This window comes from Anneissia japonica, unplaced genomic scaffold (assembly GCF_011630105.1).
Source record: "Anneissia japonica isolate Jap-2015-1 unplaced genomic scaffold, ASM1163010v1 scaffold287704_len1198815_cov201, whole genome shotgun sequence".
Taxonomy (NCBI): domain Eukaryota; kingdom Metazoa; phylum Echinodermata; class Crinoidea; order Comatulida; family Comatulidae; genus Anneissia; species Anneissia japonica.
The window spans coordinates 1,115,382-1,141,975 of record NW_022731578.1 but is presented as its reverse complement, the minus strand read 5'-3'; the positions used below and the strand labels follow the sequence as shown (position 1 = coordinate 1,141,975).

Sequence of the window (26,594 nt, the reverse complement as noted above, 5' to 3'; positions counted from 1 at the left end):
TACGACTTTGTTACCCAATGAGAAGTGTTCTAATATAGACAATGGGTCGTGTCTCATATTATTTGTTATATTTTTATTATTCATTATTTTCACTTGACTCGCATAAATAATTTTGTTCAAAGAACATTAATATGCAGTTGTACTTCGCAGCACTTCACTTGCAATTTGCAATTTCTAGTTGTTATTATTATTATGCACAGAGGTCTCCCAATTAAAGAAAACTTAAGGGACCAGAGTTTTGATGGTCTATAGTAGCTTTAGTCTTTAGAAGTTAGATTTTTTGCCTAAATGTCTTGTAAATCAAAGTACAGCCAGTGTCTATCAAATCCTGTCCTGTTGCTGGCAATTCACCAGCTCAGTTTTTCTACGTTAAATAATAGAAGACTCACAATTATATTGGTAATCCAGGTATTATGTATTATTTGCTTTTCAAGTGTTTAATAATTTATATGGACTAACTCACAAGATGAATTGAAACACTTACACAGGTATTTTACTTGATTATTTGGCCAAGGATAGTAGTTTGATTGTTTTCAGTATCGATTAAGCCATCAATCAAGTGCCTTTTAATGGTCTGTTTTCTTAGTAGACTGACAGGAAATATGTTATTGTCTGTTCATAAAGAGGAATATTTATAATGGTATGTGCTTAATGTTCGCTATTGATATTTCGTTTGCAATTTAGCTATTCATGTTATACTGAGTGTGACAACTTATTAAAGGAGGTATAGGTTGTCATTAATTTAACAGGCTCTGTACTGCATACTTTGGGTATAAGATTCTCATTTATTTATTTACTTATTGATTTTTCATTTTTAAGAGTAGTTGTGTCTGTTTATTTGCTTATCCAAACAACTGGTTTTAATCAAAATTTAAGATTATAATACAATTAGAATGCTGCAGATACTGTGCATCTTCTAATTTGAACACCATGTTTACAAAGAAACAAATAATTACAGTATTTTCAATCTTTAAACACAAAATTAGTCTTCTAATTGGAGGCCAAACCTTGTGACCAGATTTTCAGATCCTAAAGGTGGTTTTGAATTAGACGGCGAACTGTAGTTGTGCAAAAATGTTTTTTTTCTTTCAATTTTGTTACTGGTACGCTGTTAAAATTCTACAAAGACCTGCAGCTTAGTACTAGTGTGCTTTGTTTAACTCTACCAAGAATGAAAATTGTAACTGTAAGGATACCATAAATTAACAAAAATAATGAAATGGCCGTATGTGATTTTTAGAACATATTTTTCCTAAAGGTGCTTTGCTTGGACCAAGTGGATGAAAATGTAAACACAGAAAGTGAATAAAATGCCAGGCAGAAGAACTCTGGGTGAAAAATAGTGTGTGTGATTAGAAGAAAAATGCCATGAAATCCAGAAGAAAAACAAGGTTTTTTAAACAGAAGTGGTAAAAACAATGAAAACAAACCTCCATCCGATAGTTACATGTTGAATACAATAGAATCTACCAGTATTGGGTCACTTTCAAATAGCATCCTGTTATTTATGTTTCTACCTTTACTTATATAAACAAAGATAGTGAGGTGATGGGTCAAAGAAATGAGTTTAATACAGTAAATTGTCCTGTCTGCCACCATGGAGGAATAAGTTTAAACTTAGGGTATGTTCACACACACACGGTGTAAGACTGGCGTAGCTTATGCAGGCGTAACCTAATCCACACATTAAAATTCCAAAGTGTTCACACAAATGGCGTTCGCTATATTAACCCTAGCATTAAACTAGTAGTAACGCCTATGGAGGAATATTTTCCAGTTTTAAATAATGTACGTGTTCTTAACTGTACAGTAAAATTATTACAGTGCATCATTAAAACTTTTAAATCTGTGAATTGTTCGGAGTGAACTTTATGAATACTGTATTTTAAATGAACAATTCTACTTATGATTTTTCAGCTAGCATTGTGGAACAATTGCTGGTGTTGCAGGTTTTAATAGACAGTTAGGTTAAAATATCTTACAAAACACAATCAACAAATCATATACATTGTAAACTAAGTAAAATGCAATAGAAAAAGAACCCCTTTACCATTTCATTCATAGAGAGCACAGGAAAGGGATCAAAGTAACTAATTTATTGTAATCGTGATTGGCCAATCTCTTGAAATGAGGTCAAATCATTCAAGCAATCTACAGTTAGCGTTAATAACGCCACTGCCTAGTTCACACACAAAGGCGTATGTTACGCCAGGCTTACGCTGTGTGTGTGAACATACCCTTAGAGCCCAATCACACTTATTAAGTCATCCCTTAACTATGGCTGACTCAAACGACTTTTCCGTTCACCTTTAGCATTCGGCTTTTTAATGCTCACACTTCTCCTTTGGGCCAGGTCGATGAATTGCAGGACAGGAAGTTTGAGGCGATCGCATTTACATGATGGTGGAATGGTAAATCATCCCAACCTAGCATTAAACACAAGAAATTTGTTAAATTGAATTTACAAACTTTGCTACGTCATTCTTATTTGATTTAATGAGGATAAAGTGATAAAGTACAATGATATCTAAATTTGAAAGAATTACTAAACAGTACATGGTAATACTAACTGTTGGGAAAAATAACATTTAAATAATATATACACTGTATGTTTCGATAATAATGATTTCACTCAGTGTAGAGTATATTTTAAATTAATTTAATTTGTTTAATTTGGATTCTCCTCACACAGCGAGTACGTAGCCGCCACTTACAGGATGGAATAGACAATTGTAGCCAGTCTTTGCACTAGAGTCAAAGGTCGCTACTAATAATTAATGTAAAAACTTAATCAAGATGATTAGGTCCCATGTAACATGCTTCCATTTTGGACATCCATTTGCGTAATTATATTATGTAGGAATGAAAATGCTACCTTTGATTGGTTATTGAGCTAATTATGTTGAACGTTTCGAACAATATAACTCATTGAAAAACTGAAAGGTCCACTGATTAATCTCGGATAAGATAGTATAATGCATATTCCAAGTATTGAAATGCACACCATCGTGTCGGGATTCAGTATTTCGACATTAATTATGTCATCATCAGGAATGAAAATTATTCATATTTTGCAAGCTTATCTGCACAAGTACCAAAAGTGTTTGACCAATCAAAACATTACCCCTAGTAGGTGACATAGTTATGAATAAACTAAAGATCAAAGCATTCTTACCCTACTGATCAAAGCTACCTACAAGAACAAAGAAAGCTCCTTTGAAGCTTTCAGCCTATTGTTAAGCAATGGGTGTAGCCTACGTATAGCAAATGCTTCTTTAAACAATAGTATAGAACAATTTTGCGAACTGTCAATAATGTTAGTATTACTTGAAAATATACCGTCAATAATATTAGTATACTTGAAAATGATAATGTACCCTATAATGTAAAACCACTTGGAGTATGTATTATACTATCATAACTCATTGAATTGCTTACCTTTAATTATTATTAGCATTAAAATTAAAATTACTGAAAGAAACTAAATCCCTTATACCTATTAATGCAATTTTCTTACTTTATACTAATAATAACTTGTAAAAAAGCTTGTATTGGTAACATCATGTTTTTTTTTTCACAAGCTCGTTTTTGCAAGAAGATACAAAGAATAAGACTTAAATATCAATTCTCTACAAAATTATAGACTACAAAGTGATGTCATGATAATGTAGAAAATTTGAAGTTTTTTGTTCGTTATTTAAATATTTAATCCTGTCAACATGTCAGTTATTTTATGTCTTTTAAAGGTATAAATATAAGGCAGTTGTTGCAAAATGATTTATATTTAGGTTATTCCAAATTTCCACCCCATGATAGGGCCAACGATATAATAAGTGTGATTGGGTTCTTAGTGACTGTGAACTGGAATCATATCTGGACTTTCTTTCAAGTTATTATTTTTGTAAGTGTTATTTATTGTCATTAAAGAGTTATTGATATTACTGTACTTACTTTAAAGTATTTAATCTTACTGTAGTAATCAATACTGATATATTCTACTTTTTAAATCAATATAGTTTTCTATTCAAGATGATTTGGTGTTAATCCAATGATAACAATATTATCATTTACCTATTTTATTTTTTATTTAGTAATTAATCGATTTTTGTTTAAAAAATGAAATAATGCAAATTGTAAACTTGTCATAAAATAGATTTTTGTTGTGAAAATTATCATCACAAATACAATATTGATTATTTTACCATAGATGTTATATTGTAGTTTATGAGGTAAGGTTCTTAGATGTTACCCTGTGGTGTTTTTTTTTACCATAGATGTTATATTGTAGTTTATGAGGTAAGGTTCTTAGATGTTACCCTGTGGTTTTTTTTTTTTGTTTTTTTTTACCATTGTAGTTTATGAGGTAAGGTTCTTAGATGTTACCCTGTGGTTTTTTTTTTGGTTTTTTTTTACCATAGATGTTATATTGTAGTTTATGAGGTAAGGTTCTTAGATGTTACCCTGTGGTGTTTTTATTTTACCATAGATGATATATTGTAGTTTATGAGGTAAGGGTCTTAGATGTTGCCCTGTGGTGTTTTTTTTACCATAGATGTTATATTGTATTTTATGAGGTAAAGTTGTTAGATGTTACCATGTGGTATTTTTTTTTTACCATAGATGTTATATTGTAGTGTATGAGGTAAGAGTCTTAGATGTTGCCCTGTGGTGTTTTTTTTAACCATAGATGTTATATTGTAGTTTATGAGGTAAGAGTCTTAGATGTTACCCTGTGGTGTTTTTTTTACCATAGATGTTATATTGTAGTTTATGAGGTAAGGTTCTTGATGTTACCCTGTGGTGTTTTTTTTTTACCATAGATGTTATATTGTAGTTTATGAGGTAAGGTTCTTAGATGTTACCATGTGGTGTTTTTTTTTTTTTTTTTTATTATGGATGTTGTATTGTAGTTTATGAGGTAAGGTGCTTAGATGTTGCCCTGTGGTGTTTTTTTTTACCATAGATGTTATATTGTAGTTTATGAGGTAAGTTCTTAGATGTTACCCTGTGGTGTTTTTTTTTTTGGTTGGCTCATGCACAATTGATCTATACTTACAGATAGTATGATCATCTGTGCTCTCTTGGCATTGACCCACTGAATGAACTCTTCCTCTTTCCTCTACTGTATTTCTTCTTAAATCTACCGTAGTTCAATTACCGGGTATGTCAATTTCAATAATTTATGTAGTGTTACTTATTGTCATTAATAGTTATTAATATTACTCTACTTTTAACTTTACTGTAGTAATACTGATATATTCTACTTTTTTAATCAATGTAGTTTTCTGTTCAAGATGATTTGGTGTTAATCCCAATCAATATGGATGATTAGCAATTCCTGATTGTGTATTGATGCTTTAGAAGGTGCTATTGGAATGGAGTGGATGGTAATATATTTGATATCAATATTCAATTGAGACCAGGATGTCTGGAAGGAGGTCTAGGTGGTGTTTCCGTCTGGTAAGATTTTTTTTTTTTCTTTAACAAGTACTGTCTTAAAACTTATCATTTCAAATTGTTTAATGGCATGGTATTTTATACCGTAATGTAGTAATATTATCTCTTAACTACTTTATATAATTTTTATTGGATGTTTGTTTTTGTTTTTATTTTCTGTGCACCTCGGAATAGGTTTTACATATAGCCGCATTATAAAGTAGCATTATATTACTATTATTATTTTATTTTTATTATTATTGGGGGTTTTTTTAAAAATAGCACGGTTAAAAATGCGTTTTCAATAAGCGTATTTTTTACCCATATTCGTTTTATGGTTGGTGTTCAGATAACGCATGTTTTTGAGTACACTTTTCAGCTGCAATGTACTACCGTTTGGTTATCACCGATTTGTTAGACGAGCTCCAGTTGGGTTTTTATTCCCCACATAATTATCCATAGAGTAATTATTTCATACTCTCGCAGTGTGTTTACTTCTTTCGCAACACGCTGTAGTTGACAGGATGTAAGGTCAGCTTCAACTTCCCTAGGTGAACGTCGTCATAAGCTCCGCTCACCTACCAGTGCTCGAGTTACTGTGTTTTTATTTGTTGCACTTTTCACTAGAAACATGTTCCGAAGGAATTTAACCATATTAATAAAGTACATGTTTTTGGTGTTATTCAGCAGAAAAATACCCTGAGCTGTCAATTTTACCGGTAAAATGAACTGGCCAACCAGTAAAAATGTTGTGTTTGGGTGAAATAAAAAACAACAGATTAGGCCTAGGTGGTCTATGCTGGCCTTCTTTCAATAAATGAACATCATTCCAGTCTATACATAGGCTATGACTGTTATGTTGTTTCTTTCAAGTCATTAAACTCCACTCAAAAAGGATAACGTCTCGCACTGTGCATGTAGCTGAATTTTTATGGGCAAATTTACCAGTCATAGTGTGTTATTGGGAGAACACTGTAATTGCAATTACATTGTTATTAATGTAATTTTATAGTGAAATTATCATTAACCTACTTTATTTTTAATTATAGTAAATTAAAACTGGTTATAAAATTGATTTTTGTTTAAATAGTGAAATAATGCAAATGTAAACTTGTCATAAAATAGATTCTTATTGTGAAAATTATCAGAAATACAGTATTGATTATTTTATGTTTTTAGAATTTAATTAAATTATAATGCTATTTATTAAAATTCAGCATTTATTACAGCAAATGAAAGGAGTATCAGCTTTTTTTGACTGATAGATTTGAAACATGAGCCTTTCGTTAGCTCAAGATAGCTTCTTCAGGTTTAGGGTTTTACATGACAAGACATTTTGTCTTTCAGTTTACATCCTAGTTAATGGTTTTTCCTGTGTTCATTTATGTACATATTGTTGTAACAACGCTAATTATATTGTAATTTTTATTTACCATAATTGAAATTAATGTTGATAAATTGAATGTAATTTAATTATTAATCTTCAACAAGTTTCTTCCTGTTTTGTATATTTTATAGAATATTTGAATATTCCTATTTAATTTTAATTTTTCTATTTTGTATAGAAAAATATTTTGTAATTATTGTCATTATCGATGCACTATGTTTCTCAAAGAAGCTATAAGCAATGCTGCTAATTCTTACTGCTGGGTCAGGAAAGCCAAATAGAATGAAATTATACTGGTATTTGTATTTTGGTATTAGCACAGAGCTATAATTTTTAATAGCTTCATGCTATATGCGATTCTGCTGCAATCCAAAAAAAAAATATATAAAAAAGAACACATGGTTACACTACAAAATATATAATATGGAAAAAAATAATAAATTCAGAGCTGATCTACCTCACATAATTGTGTCACGTCTATCATTTAATTATTTGAAAATAATAAACATTTATGTATGGTGAATAAATGACAAAAACTTAAATGTTTTGAAAATTAATATGCAGAATTTGAATGTAAAATGTGTAATTTGACCCACCGTAATATTAAATTTTCCAAAAAAAGAATTAAAACATAATTCTAGCTTGACGAAAGTATTAAATAAGTTATTGGTTTTCAAAGAGACACATATGAACACAAAATTAATAGTTCTCACATATTGAATAAGATTTTAATGATAGAAAAGCAAAAAATAAATTATTACAATGAACTATTGTTTATGAATGAGTATCTTTTAATATTTAAATTGCTCTTGCGGGAATAAGATTTCAGTAGATTAACCTTTTAAAGAGTGACCCATTATTATAATGCAACTACTACAAGAACCCCATACTATACTAATCATTTCTGGCATTGCTAGCAGGTCTGGGAAAAAAGAATGTTTGTGCCTCTGACCATGAAAATTGTCTTGATAAATGCCTCGAGCATTAAATGTAATCTGTACGCTACATAGCGTAGCAGTTAAATGTAATCTGTACGCTACATAGCGTAGCAGTTAAATGTAATCTGTACGCTACATAGCGTAGCAGTTAAATGTAATCTGTACGCTACATAGCGTAGCAGTTTATTTTTTTGACCCAAAATGCCTCCAGGAGATTCATGGTGCCTCCGACCGCTGGTCGTGAACTTTTCCCAGCCCTGATTGCTAGTCACAATCCTCTGGAAAAGAAGTCAAGTTGTTTATAGTGTTAAAATTTGATAGAATTGGAGGGTACAGTGTACAATTATGGCAGCATGCAATTACAGCCCAGCCCTTGAACCCTTTCACATTATCATTTCATTTTAAAAATATACAATAAAAATTAGGTTGCCAAAAAAGAGTATGAAGCTTATGAATTAATTCTAAAAACTTTATCTAATTCTATTTCAATTTTTTATGGAAAGGATAATTTTTATATTTCTATATAAAGGAAAATTATGATAGTTTTCCTATTTTTCATTCATCATTTTGCTGAATCAACAAAAATACTGCTAAAAATTTTTAACAGACTTAATAAAAAAGCCAGTAAATTGCTTTGTGTTACTGTTTCACTGAAAGAAAAGATGATATATACATGCTCATTAACATGCTAACATTACATTCTGGTATTTTTCTCAAGGACTTTTTTTAGAGAAATTCTAAAAATGTTGGTATTTACAAAATATACAAAAAATGGTAAAATGTAACAGACAACAAAATTATTGTTTGTACTCACAAATAATTTTCTTTTTTTCCCCCAGAACCGGAACAACTTAATATTATTAATATTTTGGTATTCTGTATTTATTTCATCCGTGTTTCTGTATTACACTCATGAAAAACACCAAGAATCACACATTCGACGCTTTTACAATTCTTTATTTGTTGAAGAAATGATTCGCAGCACCTCAACTAGTGTCACATCAGCGTCTCGCTTGACGGTATCAACACAAGGAACAACAATGTACAACTTCACGTCTTTACGAAAATACTGGGAATTATTTCAATTAAAAAATATATCTTTTCAAAATAAATCCTTTATAGCCAAGGATGTAAGGACAAAGGAGTTACCTGTTCAGAAACAAATTGTGACACCAAGTGTTTCTGTAACCACAAAGCAAAATGTGACAATAAAACCAGTAAAACCTACAGAAGCTGCAACAGTAGAAGGGTATGAAAGACTCATTGACAGCAAGGTAAATGAATAAACCTATACTTTCACTAGATTTTTTATTCCAATCCAAACTCATTACACAGTTTCATGATAATCTATATAGAGCATCCAATAGAAAGTTCAATAAAAAGATATTATTAGATCGTTAATCATTATAGGCTCACCAGGATCATGAAACAATATACAACTACTGTTGTTTTAATTACAATTATATGTTGTTTTCATATTGTAAATGTAATCGTATTTGTTTTGCAAATACTGTTTATTTATTGTAGGTATTTATTCAGTAAAAAATCACATACAAGAACAGTCCATTGCAGCACACGCAGAATTATGTGACTGAATAAATATAAAATTACAAAAGTATAAATATAGAATTAATTGTCAAGGATAAATTTAAAAGTCATTATTTAAAAATATAGTGCAATATTGAATATTAAAAATTACATTTAAAAAAAAAAATTTACGTATGATGGCAAAATTAGAGACAAGTTTTTATAATTTTATTTTATTATTTTAACTCACTCTGAGGTCAATTAAAATAATTAGGAAGAATCTGTGTTGTATGGCTATGTGACAAAATCTGTATTAAACAGACTATTTCAAATTTTGGTTTAAAGTGTTCCCTAATGGGGTACCCATAGATGTAGTCAGAGGATCCCCTAATAATGCACACATTTTAGTTCCAGTAGGGAGTCTTCCTATTAATAGGCATTCTGTTGTAAATGTAGGGAATTTGGAGGTGTTTATTTTGCTTATTCAAATGTAAAATTTATAGAAACTGTAAAAAATTTGCAAAGAAATTACAGTATAAGTGGTAATTTATAGGAAATTTGCCAATTGCATCCGTTCTTTATAAACATATTTGAAATTCAAGTACGAACATTTCTCAATCAGATAATAAGTAATGTGTTCCTCAGAGCTATGAATAGAACAGATATTCAAGATTTGTATCGATTAAATTACAGTTCAATTCCCACGTGTCAGCTGTGGGCATCAACAATTCATCATAAAAAAAATTAAACAATGCTACCTTGATCAAATAAGTTATGATCAAGTTAATAAATTTTGATAAGAAATGCTCTTTTTTTTTTGTAAAAGAGAAAGTAGAATGTGCTAAAAGTTTGCGTTTTAGTTTCACTGCATATTAGTTTTGTGTGTGGGTTAAAAAGCATTCAAAGTATACAGTATGTATTGTATACAGTTATATTAAAACAGTATGTATATTGTATACAGTTAAAAAACAAGTGGGGTATCTATTCAAACCGATTGCTTGAGGAAATTTCCCCCTAAGTGGGCGTTCATTCGAATGGGGTGCTTGTTCATCGAAGTGCTTTTTTTCTCATGGGTGCTTTGATAATAGAACTATCAGATGTAGGTTCTAAATATTTTGTTCACCTTGACCTTTAACCTCATGTTCTTACGAAAATGCATTGCTGTGCAATTTAGTTCACCAGTTCCTATCATACCATAAACTTGCAATGTTAACAATATCTTATATCCCCCCCCCCCCATTTATTTTTGTCAAGACAATTTTTAAACCATGTATTTTATGAGTTTGATAAAATGATAATAATTTGAATTGATTTACCACTGGTAAATCTTTAATTGAATGTTAACCTCAAAACCTCAATAAATGGAAAGCCAGTTAGTTTCTTAGTATTCACTCTAATCATCCCAGAAAACATAAATAATTATAAATGAATATTTAGAGTACTTTTTGGAAGTGCAGGATGTTGTTCAGTTTTACTAGTAATAATAATAAATACCAATAACAATAATAATATTTAAAATTGCCTGCTGCAGTGCTAGGCTTGCCCTAGGCCAGGTATGCCTAGCCTACTAACTTCTAGGCCTAGTTAGTAGTAGTTCTTAGGCTAGGCCTAAAACATCTGCCAATTAATTGAAGCGTAGGTCGTAACCTATTCTTTGTCTTCATAGTACTTTTATTATTATCATATTAAAATATTGTTTATTATCTAAAAAGAATCAAATAAAAACATGTACGCCTACTACTATACTACCGATCAAATCATCCACGATTTATGTCAACAAGCACATGTGAGGGAATCAGTTTTTTTTTTCTGCAGAAAAAACACACTTGTAATGTTGGTGGCACACTTCACGTCTTGTTCCCTGTGCTGAAGATGAAAAAGACAATCGTTTTTTTTCTCTATTATTGGCATTTTTATCACTTTTTACAAAAAAAAAGAAAAAAAAAAAAAAAGAGAGGCGGCTAGAAAATCTGGGTCGGGCGGTGACAATAAACAAGTTTTTTTTTTTTTGGCCTAATAGGTAGTTTTCGCTGCACGACGTTAACCTAAATGTTAACTTAGTACGTTAATTTCAGTATTTTACGTGCTCAACGTACTTTAGTTGCGGGTTTGCACATGTGTATTTCAATTTGTTTACAAAAGAGTTGGAGCTATCGCGTTGCATGTTGGGTAATAACGTTAAAGTTAAGGTTAACGTTGTGCGGCAAAAACTACCTAATAACACTAGTAATAGTAGTACTGTAGTTCTACTAATAAGTAGTAATTATAATATTTATATTTAGATGGATTTGTATATAAATAAGGAGAAACACAAGCACTTAAGGAGTACATCACCATTAAATTTTAAAATTTTTCTACTTCACAGAAACTGGAGCTTCGGTGCTCCCAGTGTGCTGTTGTTGCCAGCTCAGGTCATCTCCTAAACTCAAGTGCTGGCGAAGAGATCGACAAGTATGAGTGCGTCATTCGCATGAATTCCGCTCCCATTATTGGTTATGAAAAATATGTTGGGACTAAGACGACAGTCCGTGTCATGGGACACGTAAACATGCTATGGCTGAACCAGTCTGTTGCATTGCAAAGAGAAATACTTTCAAATGTGACAACAAAACCTGATAAGCTTATTGTGCCGTGGCTATACAACATAAAAATCAACAAAGCAACTGATAAGTATTATAATCTTGCAAAGAATTTCTCATTGAAGTATGACTATAAAGATATGTACCTCTTAGATAATGAGAAAATGAAGTATGCAGAAAACACATTCCAGAAAGAAACTGGTTTAACAAGGTGAGTGTTGCAATACAAATGTCTTTTCTTTGCCTACAATCTTTACACTTTTTATCATCTCAATATTTAAGTTTTGTGTGTAATGAAAATATGACTACTTATATCGCAAAGTGGAATATTCAGGACATTTATATTTTTTTCCTGAAGTTGTAAATTTATTTTAAAGTCCACTTTAAGCCTTTAAGATTGAGAAAAGTCAAAACATCTGTTTAATTTTATGTTAATAAAATTAGGCAAAATATTGGAATTTGTGAAATCTTACCTACTGTAAATGCTTGAAATGGTAGACCTACCCATAATTTTGTGTTCAGTTTATACATAGTAAATAATACAGTATTGTGTTATATTCAATATTGTGTTATATTTTTAGATTTTTCATTGACTGAAAGTTTTGAGTAAACCATCAGGGTTCTGCATATCAGTGGCAGATCCAAAAGGAGAGAAAGGGAGCGCTCACACTCCTGTCTCTTATACACATCTAGATGTGTATAAGAGACAGGTTTTGTGTGTGGGTTAAAGAAGACTTCAGACTATAGGTCCTTGGCTGCAACTTGCGCTACTCCCCCAGAAAATTGTGGATCTCCTACTGTCTGGGTCCTAAATTTGGCAACACTCCTGCTCATTTCATCCTGTTGTTTTTACCTTCACTTCCAGCCCATGTTTGCCAAATTCATAAAATAAAATTGCTACTGTAGCAAGCTGTAGCTTCCCAGAATACTATTCTGCACCAACTGGGAATAATTAAGTCAGGAATTATTCACTCTTCTTTCTCAAAATAGTACATGTAACCATTTTAAAACTTAATTTTAGGAGAATGCAAACAATGGTAGACAATACATCCAGTACAAATATACTTCTATGAAAATATTCTTTAAAAGTTGTCTTCAAATAGCCCAGTCCCAAACGTGTTTTTCTCAAATTGTTGTTTTTGTCTAAATTAAAATTTGTGTCTCTTCGTGAAACGGTATGTGCATGATATTACATTGCATTATTAAACTTGTCTTGCCCACAATAAGCTATGATAGGCTTTGAATTCACTAATAATAATGTATTGTCTGATCCTGAATTCCTGAATGCGTGATGAGAAATACTCCCCAAGGATGGGAAGCGGTTCATTACTGCATTGCATATGCATCCGGGTTTCCAAGTGAAACGATTTCTACCTGGTGGAGATCAATGGCATATATTCTAGGAGTCTTGGAATGGTGGGACTATTGGGTGGGGAGGGGGTGGCACGAAAGTGAATTGGGGGAGGCTCGATCATGAAGTTAGAGTGGGCTCTCTTGATAAAAAATATGGTGATATGCGGTGATTTTTAACTACTTGGGCATATTTTTTTGTTTTAACATTTCCAATGGGGCAACCGTGGTGGGCAGAGAGCTTTTTTCTGTGGAGGTTGTGCTCGGAAGCCATGGGTGGAGATGACTATTGAAAACAAATGCATTTGAGATTTTCTGTTAAAAACATGGAATTTCATTTTCATTAATAACCTAATATGAAAATGCAATACTATATTATGATAAATAATCTTATTGTCAGAGGATGTTGGTAAAAACTAGTGAAGGGAGTCATAATTGTAGTTGGTGTTGTTAATTATACAGTAATGAGTTATTACTTGCATCTATATATTATATATTAATAATTATATTATTCATATGTATATATTACTGTTGTTGGTTGTTGTTGTTGTTGTTATATAATAATTATGATTAGGCTTATCATTATTATAATATTATTATTATTATATTATTAATATTATTATAGTATTGTAGTGTTCTTTGAGGAGAACCCTTTTTATAGTTTGATTCAGTTCGCTGTTGGGAATCCTGTCTCAGTTGTTCTTGTTTTTGTTTTTTTTTTTGTAAGACGAATAAATGAAATGAAATGAATATAAGAAAAGAAGTTCTTCATAATAGTAAGCCATTATTTGGAATAACCTAAACCCTGTCTCTTATACACATCTAGATGTGTATAAGAGACAGTTACTACACATTATAATACCCACAGTCAGCCAACTTTATAGAACCACTGAATACAGTAATGTAGTAAAGTAAAAACATGTAAACATTCAGAATTAATTCATTTTCCTTCTATATAGTGTATTGGTTTCTACTGTTCTCCCACAGGGCCCAGTTATGCTTTATTAACCGTCTCATAATGAAACTCAGAGAGTCGTGTGAAAAAATCCAGCTGCCACAGGAATTAAAAGGCAAGGATCATAACCACCAAGCTATTCAACTTCACTTACAGGAGAATGTATATGTTCTGGCTAGAGTATAAATGCTAGAACTTTCAGAAGACATGGGACCCCAGTAATTTGTGTGTGAATTATATGTTATGTTATACGATCGGGTGTTTGGTGTTTTACGATTCTTAAGGGTACAATAACATGTACTGTAAATGAATTTTAAGTATGAACATTAAATATAATGGAAATGTGAATTAGAAAATTAAATCATAGATGATTATGAAAATGTAAAAATCTGGAGCTAATATAGAATGTTGTTGATTGTGAAAATAAATACTGTTAGTAAGTCTGGAGTTAATATATCATGTTTTGTATTAGGATGTTTATGAATTGGAAATGTGTACAGTCTGTCTCTTATACACATCTAGATGTGTATAAGAGACAGACTTTGTAAATGCCAGAATTTTTCCCAACTAGATTACTGCTCCCATACCGTGGTGGATCTTCTACTGTCTTATCCTGCCTTTAATCTTGAATTTATTCCCCCTCCCTTTCCTTATTTTTCCTTGCCAGGACTTGTTTTAACTTTTGCCTTTTCTAAGCATCTTTTTTTTTTTGATTTCATCACATATTTTTAAAAAAAGCTTTTGATAAGGAGGATATTTATTTAACTAGACTTGTTGACCCTATACAATAGCTTGACCCCTTTTAAAATAAAACTAATTGCCTGGTTGTTTTTCTTACTGAGTACCACTGCTACCCAGTGCCTTTTTCCGTTGTTTGAGTCAGGTCTGTTGGTGTTTAGGAAACCATAGCAACAGTGATGCCAAAAGGTGACTCCTTTGGAGCATACCTTGAGAATTCTACATTTTTTATTTATAATTAATACACTATTTTGTTTTTTTATTTTTAAAGTTTATAAAATTTTTATAACATCTTAGTGTGAACCTTACAAGGCCAAACTTGTAAGCTTTTTTTGCACAATATGCCATAAAATGTAACTTATTTGGAAATTAAATTGATGGCAATCAATTCAAAGGAGCCTCAACCCTCACAGAAGTGACAGTGTACTAGTTTTTAATGTTCTGTTGAGCATAGATTGTTGGCTACTGATGGGAGACACTGTGCATACATTAAATTGTGTGCAGTTCCTGTCAGCCCTATATTCTCTGCTCCAATTCCATTAAATCCAACAAAATTATAAGACCCATATTTAATAATTAATGTTAACTATCGGAAGTTATATGTAGGCTACAGTTTACTATGTTTTGTTAATTTATTGGATGTTTGAATCGGGGGATCTGATTGAATCATCATAAGTTTCAGTTTACTTTGACTTTCAATTTCAGGACGACAGCTTTTGACCTAATTTCATACTTTATTGGTAAAAAATGCCCTTCAGAATTATGAGAATTGTTCCACAGAATGAATTTTCAAACATAATTTTCGACCAACAGTTGACCGTTCTTAACAAATTGCAGAACTGACACATCCCTGTGACTAAACCTCTGCATTTTTATTTTCTAAATTTGGAAATTCTATATTGTTGTAACGACCTCCGCCAAAAAGTTTATATTTTTGCCCGTTTGTTAGTTTGTTTGTCTGTCTGTCTTTGTGTCTGTTTGTCAGATAAGGTGATTTTATGTGATTTTTAACTACTTGACCGTGATTTCTGAGGAAGCGACTGGGGGGGGGGGCATGAGTAATTTTTGGAGGGACCCCTTTATAGCATGGGTTAAGAGAACACTTGAAATTCTTAGATCATTCTTCAACTTCAAATTTACATTTATTGACTTTCTTAAAAACCAGAATAATTAAAACTTGAAGCACTTCCAGTGTTAAACATGACAAGACATTAAAATGTTGTAGATGGAGAAATGTCTACATCAGTGATTTAAAAATCACTAAGAAAACCTATTATCCTTTTATAAGGTATTGTATAATAAACATATGACATATGATTAATTTGTGGTTTAGAAATAGTTAATAATAAATAGTTAAATAAAATAAAGTACATTGCATAATAAACAATTAATATAATTAATTTTGTATTTTAGAAATACCTTCATCAGGGATATATATATGATACCATACATTTTTTGAGAAAACTAATTATTCAGATTTTTGTTAGATATTGAATTTTATTTGTTTATTTCTCTTTTATATTGAAATTTCTGCTATACTAAACAGGGCATTTACATTACATTAAAATTTCATGCACATTTCAAATTACAATAGAACACTTAAGCACTGCTGTCTCTATTGGTGTTCCATACAGTTCATTAACTAGTACTAGCTGGAATTATTACCCATTATTACCCATAAAAACCATCATTTTACAGTGAAAAAATGATAGAAACACTTCCAGTCACTGGAAGTGTTTTATTATCTTTTTATTATAATTATCCAGTTAAAAAATCAGAGAACACATTTTTTTAATGTAATAATTTCTATGCTCAAGTTAATAAATTGTATGTTACTGCAAAATGAGCAAGTTAATTTTAAAATGATTGTTTATGATTTTGGTCATTTTCAAGGGACGGTACATCTCTAATTAATATCAAATTGAATAGCTGATTTTCCTGATGAATAGGTTGAAACAAAATTGTCCAGAATTTAGATATAAAGAATTAATAATTGTAATGTATTATAGTATTGATCCCTGTCCACCACTATTTTATTTGACAAAAACATGTGACATGACTTAATATGGTCATGATGACATCATATGACCATATATAGGCACATTATGATTATTTTTGGGCATACAAGAGTTTTTCTCAGGACAGAGCCTTCTGATCAATAGGTTGAAACAAAATTATCCTGAATTTTGATATTAAAAAAATACTACTACTACTTTATCATTAATTAAGAATTAATTATTTAAATTCATCATATAGTATTAAGTCCTGTCCTGACTTCTCTATTTTGATAAAAACATGTGACATGCCTTAATATGGTCATGATGACATCATATGACCATATATAGGCACATTATGATTATTTTTGGGCATACAAGAGTTTTTGTCAGGACAGAGCCTTCTGATCAATAGGTTGAAACAAAATTATCCTGAATTTTGATATTAAAAAAATACTACTATTACTTTATCATTAATTAAGAATTAATTATTTAAATTCATCATATAGAAGTCCTGTCCTGACTACTCTATTTTGATAAAAACATGTGACATGCCTTAATATGGTCATGATGACATCACATCATCACCATATATAGGCACATCATCACTATATTTGGGCATACAACAGGGTTTTTTTGTCAAAGGAAAATTTTATATTGTGGGACAGAGCTTTTTTTTATAGTATTAATCAAAGGATTTTTGCTTTAGATATATTTTGTAAAAAGCAATTGCAATAGATTAGAACTTGCCTGGTATTAAAAGTACAGAACAAAACATGATGACCCTCGAAAAGTTCAAGGAAAGTTTAATATATTTAACATTCAAAGAGCTTACTTTTGTTTACTTAGTCTGTCCCTTGGTATTTCGTACCTTCTGCACATGACTCAATCGCAATAATCGGCCTATTTCAACAGCCTTTCGAAAACATCATTCCAAAAAGTTATGTGTTCCGATTATACAGTAAATTTGAGAAGATAGACGTAAATGTCTGAATCTAATATTATTTAAAACATAACAATATTTTTTACTAAAATTTGACTATAATTAAAACAAAATTAATAAAGAAAGAAAACAGACCATACCTAGTGTATGCCCTAGGTGCCTGTGTGTGCTTACAAACTTTGATCATATTTTGCGATCGTACATGATTCAAGGACCGGGATGGACTACAGTAGGCTAAAAATGCATTCTTTTTCCAGTTCTCCAAAGATCGTAATCTTAACAGTACATTGATATTGCAAATCACAAATCTACTTAAAAATGCCAAGGTACAGTAAGTCAGTATTGCATGCTGGCTCTGAAATATAAAATTGAGTTTGCCTACACTGCCTACGTTCACATGGCTACGGTTATTTGCTCACATTAGGCATCTTCGTCTAGTCTAATGGTGTAGATTTAACTCTAGGTCCTGCAAATCGAGAGAGAGTATTTTGTTTACTGTTAAAATTTAACTTGTGATGTTTAAAAGCAAATCTTCTTTATTTTATGAATTTAATTATAACCAGAGCGTCACAAACAAACTGATATCTCGATCGTTCTTGTGAGAAACGAGGAACTGAATCTCAATTGTTTGCATGCAAGTGTTACAAGTCTCCAGCCAGAGGCAGTGTGGCCACTGTGATAAAAAAAATATATATAAATGAAAGAAAACATGAAATGTAAAATGAAAGAAAACGGAAGGAAAAGGAAAAAATGAAAGGAAAATTTAAAGAAAGAAAAGTGAGAAGGAAAAGAAAAAAAGGAATAGAAAAATAAAAGAAGGAAAAGATTAAGAAAAAGAAAGAAAATGTAAAGGTAAAGAAAGTTAAAACGGAAAAGAAATAGAAAATGAATACATGTAAAAAAGGAAAAAGAAAAAGAAAGAAAAGGAAATGTTGTAGATTGGAAAGTTATAACAAATGAATTGTGAAATTTATAGGAATATTAACAACGAACCAGTTAAATTATTTATTTTTTCATTAATCTTGATTGATTTCTTTTTCCTATGCCTTATTAAATGCAATAGATTAGCCGAGGTTTTCATTGTCCAGAGTCTCTAATAGTGCTTTCACCTATTATTTGTAATGTTAGTCTATTTTCCTCGATTACTGTATATATTATTCATCATATCTTATTTTGTGCTACATAACGACATGCAATGTACCTTTATCATTTTCTAAAATATGATTATATTTGTACTTTTTGCAAATGATTTGGCAAGTATTAGATTTAATTTCATTTCATCTCTTCCCAATGGTACAACTAAATCACTAACTAAATTGGTCTCCCAAAACACTGTGTCCAAAAATGTAATTCACAACAAAGACAATAGAATATACATTATTGTACATTTTTTATAAAATAATAATAAAACAACTTTCATCATACAAAAATATGGAATTTAAATACACTATGAAAATTTATCTGAAACATTATAAAATAATATGTGGAATTCTCACCTTTACCAACCAATGTGTTGGCAAGAGCAAATTTGGTTTCCTTGATGCTAACACATAAATAATACAGTGTGAAATAAATTTAAAAAAAAGATTAGTTCACTTAAAAATAATATATACATGAAAGACTTATAAATGTATACTGAACAATATACAAACTACAGTATTTCTGAAAAGTTAAGTTGTAAACATTAATTCAGTTATGAACAAAAGATTTCCTGCATTGGCTTGTCTTGCATTGCAATTGACCAAGACTTCTTGAGTTTATTTACAACATACATTGTTTAAATCATTGTGGAAATTATATGAAAAAGGAAAGACAGGAATAGAAATAGAAGAAAAGAAAAAGGTATATGGATAAGAAGAGGTAAGGAAATAGAAAGCAAAGGAATGATAAAGAAAAGAAACGAAAAGAAAGTAATTTAATATTATAAGAAAGAATAAGTTCAGGAAAGGAAAATAAAAAGAAAGATAACACAAGGAATGAAATGTCGAGAAATTTAAAGGAAAGGAAATGATAGGAAAAAGAATGAACAAGGAAGGAAAGAAAGATAAAAGAAGAAAAGGTAAAAAAAGGAAAAGAAAAAAAAAAACTTTTGATGAATAAAAATGCCCTCACTATCAATATCTTGAAACTTCTCCTGAAAACATCATTACTTCAGTTAAGGTTAACAAAATTGTAGATAAGTCTTTTTTCTTGCTTAACGGGTCTAATTTGTATTTAGCTTTGCTTTTTTTAGTACTCGTCACTCATATTTTTTTTTTGAATAAAAATTGAATTGAATTGAATTGAAAAAGTTATAAAAATAGAGATACAGACATCATGTGAACTACAGTAGTTAAATGTGTCACCACCAGCTAGATGTTTATCTAATGCTTGTAAGCAACTGCTTTTTATTTACAGAGTTACAGTAATTGCCAACTTAGGTTCTCACCTTATATTTTATCAACCTGAGGGGAGGTTTTTGGAGTTTGAGCTCATCTATAACTTAGTGTCCATTATAGATGCATGCCTTACAATTCCAGTTGAGTTTAAATCCTGTAATGTTGATGGAGTGGAGCTCTAGCTTGGTGGTTAAGAAGGCAAATTCAAGTGTTAAAAATTTTTTTTTTTTTGGTTAAGAATGCAAAAGTGTTTAAAAATTCTTTTTTTTTAAAGAAAAACAGGAAGTATCATACCTACCAAGTCTCACACATTCGGCGTGATCCTCTCGCTTTTCGACTGAACCTCAAGCCACCCACCTAAAATCTCACATTTTACACTAATATCAAGCTTTGTTTTATTAAACCCAAATTTTTTCAAGCCACTCACCTAAAATCTAATGCTTTTCCACTAATCTCGAGCTCTATTTTATTAGACCCAATCCTTTTATCGAAATACTCGAAAAATTCGCAATTCTATAGTTTATCAGACCTAGAATTGTCGAAAATTTGTACAATAGACCATTTTATCCCGATTATTTTGAAACAGCACTGCCAACGTCTCACAACTCACTGGGGGACTTCCAGCGGCCTAGCCTGAGCAGCTGGCTAGTTACAAATAGAGCACCGCGGAGCGGATCGCGCTGCTAGACCTTTGGTGTAGCAGCAGTAGGCAACACATATGATCATGCTGATTACTGTATGTAAACATTGAAATAGCTTTTTAAGACTTGTTTTTAATATAAACATTTCATTCTTTTTTCGTTTTAAAATATTTGTGTTCATTAGTAATTTAGTTGTATCGTTTAATTATTCCATGATGGTAACTACGTGGAGTGAAAATGCAAGGCCTCCGGAAGTCCCCCCAGTGATGGTTGCCAGGTTATCAGAAATTTTCATTTCAAATTTGGCGAAAATGGTGTATAGAGATCTATTTCAGAGTGCACCAGAGAGCATCTATGCCCATCATTTTTCGGGGCCCTTGGTGGGCCCTTGACCAACGCCAGTTGAGTTTTTTCCTGTTGAATGTCAAACCACTAGCTACCTCCAACTTGGCATGTATGCAGTATTATATTTTTTTAATATTTTTTGTCTATTATAAAAACAAATCTTTAGAAGATTTAATTAAATTTGACTTGACTTGTAAACAGACATGGAAAATTATGCCTAATATTGTGAAAATACAGGAAACATATAGTACTGTATCTCAGTGTTCAAAGTATGTACTGTACTATGTAGCTCGGCTGTACTCTTCTATTTTTTAATATTTATTCCTCTTTCCCCCTTTTCATTACTCTTATCTACAATTGTTTATCCCACATATCCTGTAAACAGTTGGTGTGGAAAAACATACAAAGTAGATGATAAGCGATACCAAATTTTCATTTTAAGTAAACTGACAGAAGTTTTCATGGTTTTTATTACAACTCATTGAAGCATATTTCCTTATATTCCTGGAGTTTTTTGTTTTTTTATCTACAATTGTTTATCCCATATATCCTGTAAAAGGATGCTGCAGAAAAACATACAGAGTAGGTGATAGCAATTTTATTTTAAGCAAAGCTCAGGCAGAATTTTTCATGGTGTTGATTACAAACTCAATCAGTAGTAAGCAGGCAAGCACATGTTATATTAACTTGTGAAAAAGTGAATGTTGTCAAGGTCATTAGAACATGCTTGCCAAATAGCTGCAAGCTATTCTGTAGATCTGTGAAAAAATCCAATATGATACGTAATGTTTGTATTCCTCTTGCGCAAGTTTTAACCCTTAAAGGGCCATTCACAAATCAACTTTTTCACAAGTGTTTTTTTTTACCCCTCTCCTCTCTAAAAGAGTACAAATGTTGTTTTCTTTTACTCCACCCCTTCTCTAAAAGTATATGCCTACTGTATTTATTTAATAGATTTAATTGATTTAACAAAGTAATATAATATCATGCAGACTCCAAAAAGACTAAGAGAAGCCATGATTCAATATTTCATTCTTTTTGCGAACATCATCATTCCTGATGATAAAGAACGAAATATTGAATATATTATATTATCTAAATATAATCAGTGGACCACATGGTTTAATAGAGTAATTTTAATCAACATTTTCTTATATTGTATTTAGGAAATTGTACAATATATAATGCTCTTAATTGTAGTCTTTCATACTCTTTATAATGTTGATAAATTTGTGAATGGCCCTCAACAAGATAACTGATGAAAGAAAAATATTTGATTCCAAAAGATATGATATCTGGATGGACCACCCTTATAAAAGATTGTTGAAATAAATAAATAAATAAAATATAATCTCAAACTATAACCAACATTTTTTATACCTTGCAAACTTTATTTTTGACAGCTCGCCAACGAATAGTGAACAAAAATAAAATTTTGTTTTCTAATTTAGAATAATGTTTTTTGTCAAAACCATCTGTAGAAAATCAAAATAAATTTTATTGACAAATATAAAATGTGCGATTGAGATAAAAAAAAAAGTAATAGAGGCTGCCTTCAGGTTCTTACTTTGCATGCCGTCTTCTTATTACATGGATGAACAGTGTAATTGCGATTGTTGCAGTGAAAACAGTTCAAGTAAATTGGATTCATAATTTATATTTAGTTAATTGTGAGGCAAAGATTTCCTATTATAAAGAGATTTCAAGGTAGTGGAGGCATAATAAAATTGTAAAAAAAAAAATCTAAATTTTTTCTGAAATTTATTTTCTTGTGGCAATTTTTGCAAAGTTATCATTATGGCATGTTTGTGAAACCATGGTGAAACAAGGTATAAAAATATCTCTCCTTATCAATAAATTGCATTGAATAGCAAAAATTCAGCTGCTTTTGATTGGAAAAAATAAATTGTTCTAGGAACCTCTGACTTTTTAAATAGGGGTGTTAATTTCGTCTTATCTGGCTCATTTGCTACCTTGACCTGCACACTAATGGTTTGATTATGAGAAGCTGCCAGCTGGATATTTAACTATTTCCTTATTACCTTTTTGTAAAGGTTGGTGTGCAGATTATGTTTTTATGTGTGGTTGCATGTAGCATTTTATGTGCACTGTAGCCATGGCATTGAGGTATGGAGCCCACCATGGAGCCATACAGTACTAGTGCTACTACTGTTTCAACAAGTAGACAGTTGCCTGCTTGTGTACTATTTCAATGGCAAATCTGGGGTTACCAAATGGAGTGAAAGGAAACATACAAAAACCCCATAGTTTCTATCCCTACACCATAGGTCCTCAATTGCCATTCACACAGCTAACCTCCCTTGCACCTGTAACCTCCCTCGCACCCTAAACTCCCCACCCCTTTTTAAAAAATCCTGGTATTAATGCCATAGGCAATAAACTGTATTTATAATTAGTGACCATGTGTTGCCAGTGTACAGTACACCAAATGTATACAGGCAACTGTCTTAGGGACATTGGCTTCATTTAGTCATCAATTAGCTTTTCTTGGAAGACTCCGCATTTTAGTTGGTAGCCAATGATTACTTAAACCAGTTGGCATTTGTGTATAACCAGCAAGTTTTTAAAAGTATGAGGTGACTTTTATTTCATTGATGTCAAACGTCCACAACCAAAATTATGAAATTCCCCTATTAAACGTCACCCTTTATAGAGAATTGCAGGAAACTGTAACCTTGAATTTTCCAAGTGTATGACATTGAAGCACGCTACTGTTTTTAGGTAGTGTACTAGTGATTAATCTTGTAGAAGCCTTGCTCTGATGGTGTAATTTACTGATGGTTATGTCGTAGTTATCGAACAAGCGCTTGTTATGAGGTTGACCCCGATCATCTGAATGGGATCACCTGATAGAAAACAAGCGCTTCAATCCACAAGCTATAACACCGACAGTTGACTGGATTGGCAAGGCTCTCATCAGAAGGAACTTCATCATGCCACCTCGCTGGTTAATTGGCTTACCCCATGTTGATTGCAATAACATCTGTAGCTTGACCACGGTCTTGTTTTCGCGGCAATTCTGGGCCTGGTTGGTTCATAATATCAACCAAAGAATCTTTAAAATTAACTTTTTGAGTTGTTTTTCACTTTATAATTGCCAAAGGAAATCCAAATGAAACATTACAGGATAAATTGGCTTACCGCATGTTGATTGAAATAACATCTGTAGCTTGACCACGTTCTCGTTTTCGCGGCAATTCTGGGCCTGGATTGTTCATAATATTAACCAAAGAATCTTTAAAATTAATTTTTTGAGTTGTTTTTCACTTTATAATTGCTAAAGGAAATCCAAATGAAACATTACAGGATAAATTGGCTTACCGCATGTTGATTGCAATAACATCTGTAGCTTGACCACGGTCTCGTTTTTGCGGCAATTCTGGGCCAAGTTGGTTCATAATACAGTGCACCCTGCAATTCGAGACCCCTCTAATCCAAGGCCACTTTTCTAAAGACCCAAATAACAATCTTCAACCTTTAAACAAATTGGAGACCAACCCCGAGACCACCTCAAAATGGAGGGCGAACTGTATCAACCAAAGAATCTTTAAAATTACCTTTTTGCTTTTTTTTTACACTTTATAATTGTCAAAGGGAATCCAAATATATTTCATATAAATGTTCGTCTTAATTTTGGAAATCCGCAAATACCATGGTAGTTTGTTCGCTGTGTCTACAGATACAGCTGAACGAGATATATATCTATATACTGTAGCTATATAGCAAACACCGGTGAGATACATAATTCACTGCAATTCACACATTCTAGCAAGAACAACGTAATCATCATACATGTAGTAGCTCGGTTTAAAAGCTGCCGAAAACCTCATAAATAGGTAGTCTTTGGCTAGGTGAGAAAAAAAACACAAAGAGTCTGTTATTTTGCTTTTACGGAATGATCAACCAATAAATGAAGATGAAACAATTGGATTTTAAACACATTTATGCCTTTTATTTATCGATAGTTGGGATGGCCTACCCCAGGCAGGCCCTCCCCATTAAATTCAGCCTAGGCTAGGCCTAATGTAATTTCTGTTTTGTCTTTGTTTTATCAAAACATCATCATGAGATCAATAGAAATCGCATTTATCTTCAACAGTGTATAAGTACCATAACTATCCGTGTAACTCGCGCGTAGACATACGATAGAATTTGATACGACCTTGACTGGATTTCTCATTAACTTGCATCGGATAGTAGTGATCGTCGGAACATAGCTACAGTATATTATCTTTAAATTACAGGAGGGCCGTATGTAAAACAGTGTTACCATCTCGTCTGTATATGTTATCTTGCTTAAATATGTTTTAATAAATAAATAAACATTCTGGAAAATTGTTTTTACATTTGTTTTAGTCTTCAAAGTGGTCCATACTCATTATATTAAAACAATAGAATAAAAAATACCACAAGTCGGATAAAAAAAATGGAGATTTTACTCATCTTGAATACATGGTGTAGAACTTCCAATAGATATCTAGTGAGAGCTCATTTCATATTAATTTGGATGCTTGGAATCAATCAGTTGACTTCCCAGAAATCATTGCCAATGCATGCACAGCAAAATAGAATTATATGTATATGAGGCTCATTTAAACAGATTTCCGAATGTGGATTCTTGGCACTTGGATCCCTGCATTTATTATGTTAGTGGATTGGTTTCTTAACCCTCTTGATCCCGGATTATTTTTGTATGCAAACTCTTGATTCCCGGATTCTTTTGCAGTTTAACAAGTTTTCGTGCATTTTTGAGTGTATGCTTTCTAATTAATTTTTTAGAGCTTTCTGTATTTTACGAATCAACAGACGTTTACCATATAACTTTAACACAAAATTTATTGACAAAAAGGATCGACGTTTCGTGTCCATCATGGACGCATTCTCAAGATCAAGTGAACAAAAATAAATATAAGATAGTAAACCAAGTGTTTCTGTATTTTTTCCAAGTGTTTCTGTATTTTTTCCAAAAAATGTTTATAAATGCAAATGTTCCTTATAGAATAAGCTTTCACTTGGTGTATAATTCCTATTTTTAGGTTTTTTTTCTATGTGAAAAGTATGTGTAAAAAAGAGAGTACTAATAAACAAATAATAATAGAAAAATGCCTATAGGGAATAGGCCTAGCCTAGGCCTAAATCGTCGGCAAAATATGTTGATAATTGTGAACAACCCCTTAACATCATTACATTTTACCAAGTAATGCTACAGTAACAGTGGCATAGCAGGAACATGGGCAAGCAGCTTTGTAGGAAAAAAACTTGATATTCATTTATGTTTTATATTATTTGCTATATAAGTTCACAATTATTATTATTATTATTAATATTATTATTATTGATTTACACCAATACATTGAGAGGT

At 31.5% G+C, this 26,594-nt stretch overlaps 1 protein-coding gene across 5 annotated transcripts in view; it reads left to right on the top strand.

The window, feature by feature from the left end:
* LOC117115465 (alpha-N-acetylgalactosaminide alpha-2,6-sialyltransferase 6-like) overlaps positions 1-12,103 on the top strand; it is a 14,493-nt gene extending 2,390 nt beyond the window's left edge. The window contains exons 2-5 of one of the 5 annotated variants that reach the window (XM_033259285.1): positions 1,259-1,409; positions 5,282-5,460; positions 8,601-9,035; positions 11,654-12,103. In XM_033259285.1, the coding sequence (XP_033115176.1) occupies positions 5,425-5,460; positions 8,601-9,035; positions 11,654-12,082 (900 nt within the window). In that variant the 5' untranslated portion in view covers positions 1,259-1,409; positions 5,282-5,424 and the 3' untranslated portion in view covers positions 12,083-12,103. Of the gene's footprint in view, positions 1-1,258; positions 1,410-3,813; positions 3,902-5,062; positions 5,162-5,281; positions 5,461-8,600; positions 9,036-11,653 lie in introns of those variants that run through there. The other 4 variants (XM_033259283.1, XM_033259284.1, XM_033259282.1 and 1 more) reach the window with 4 other exon arrangements.
* Positions 12,104-26,594: the final 14,491 nt, after the last annotated feature.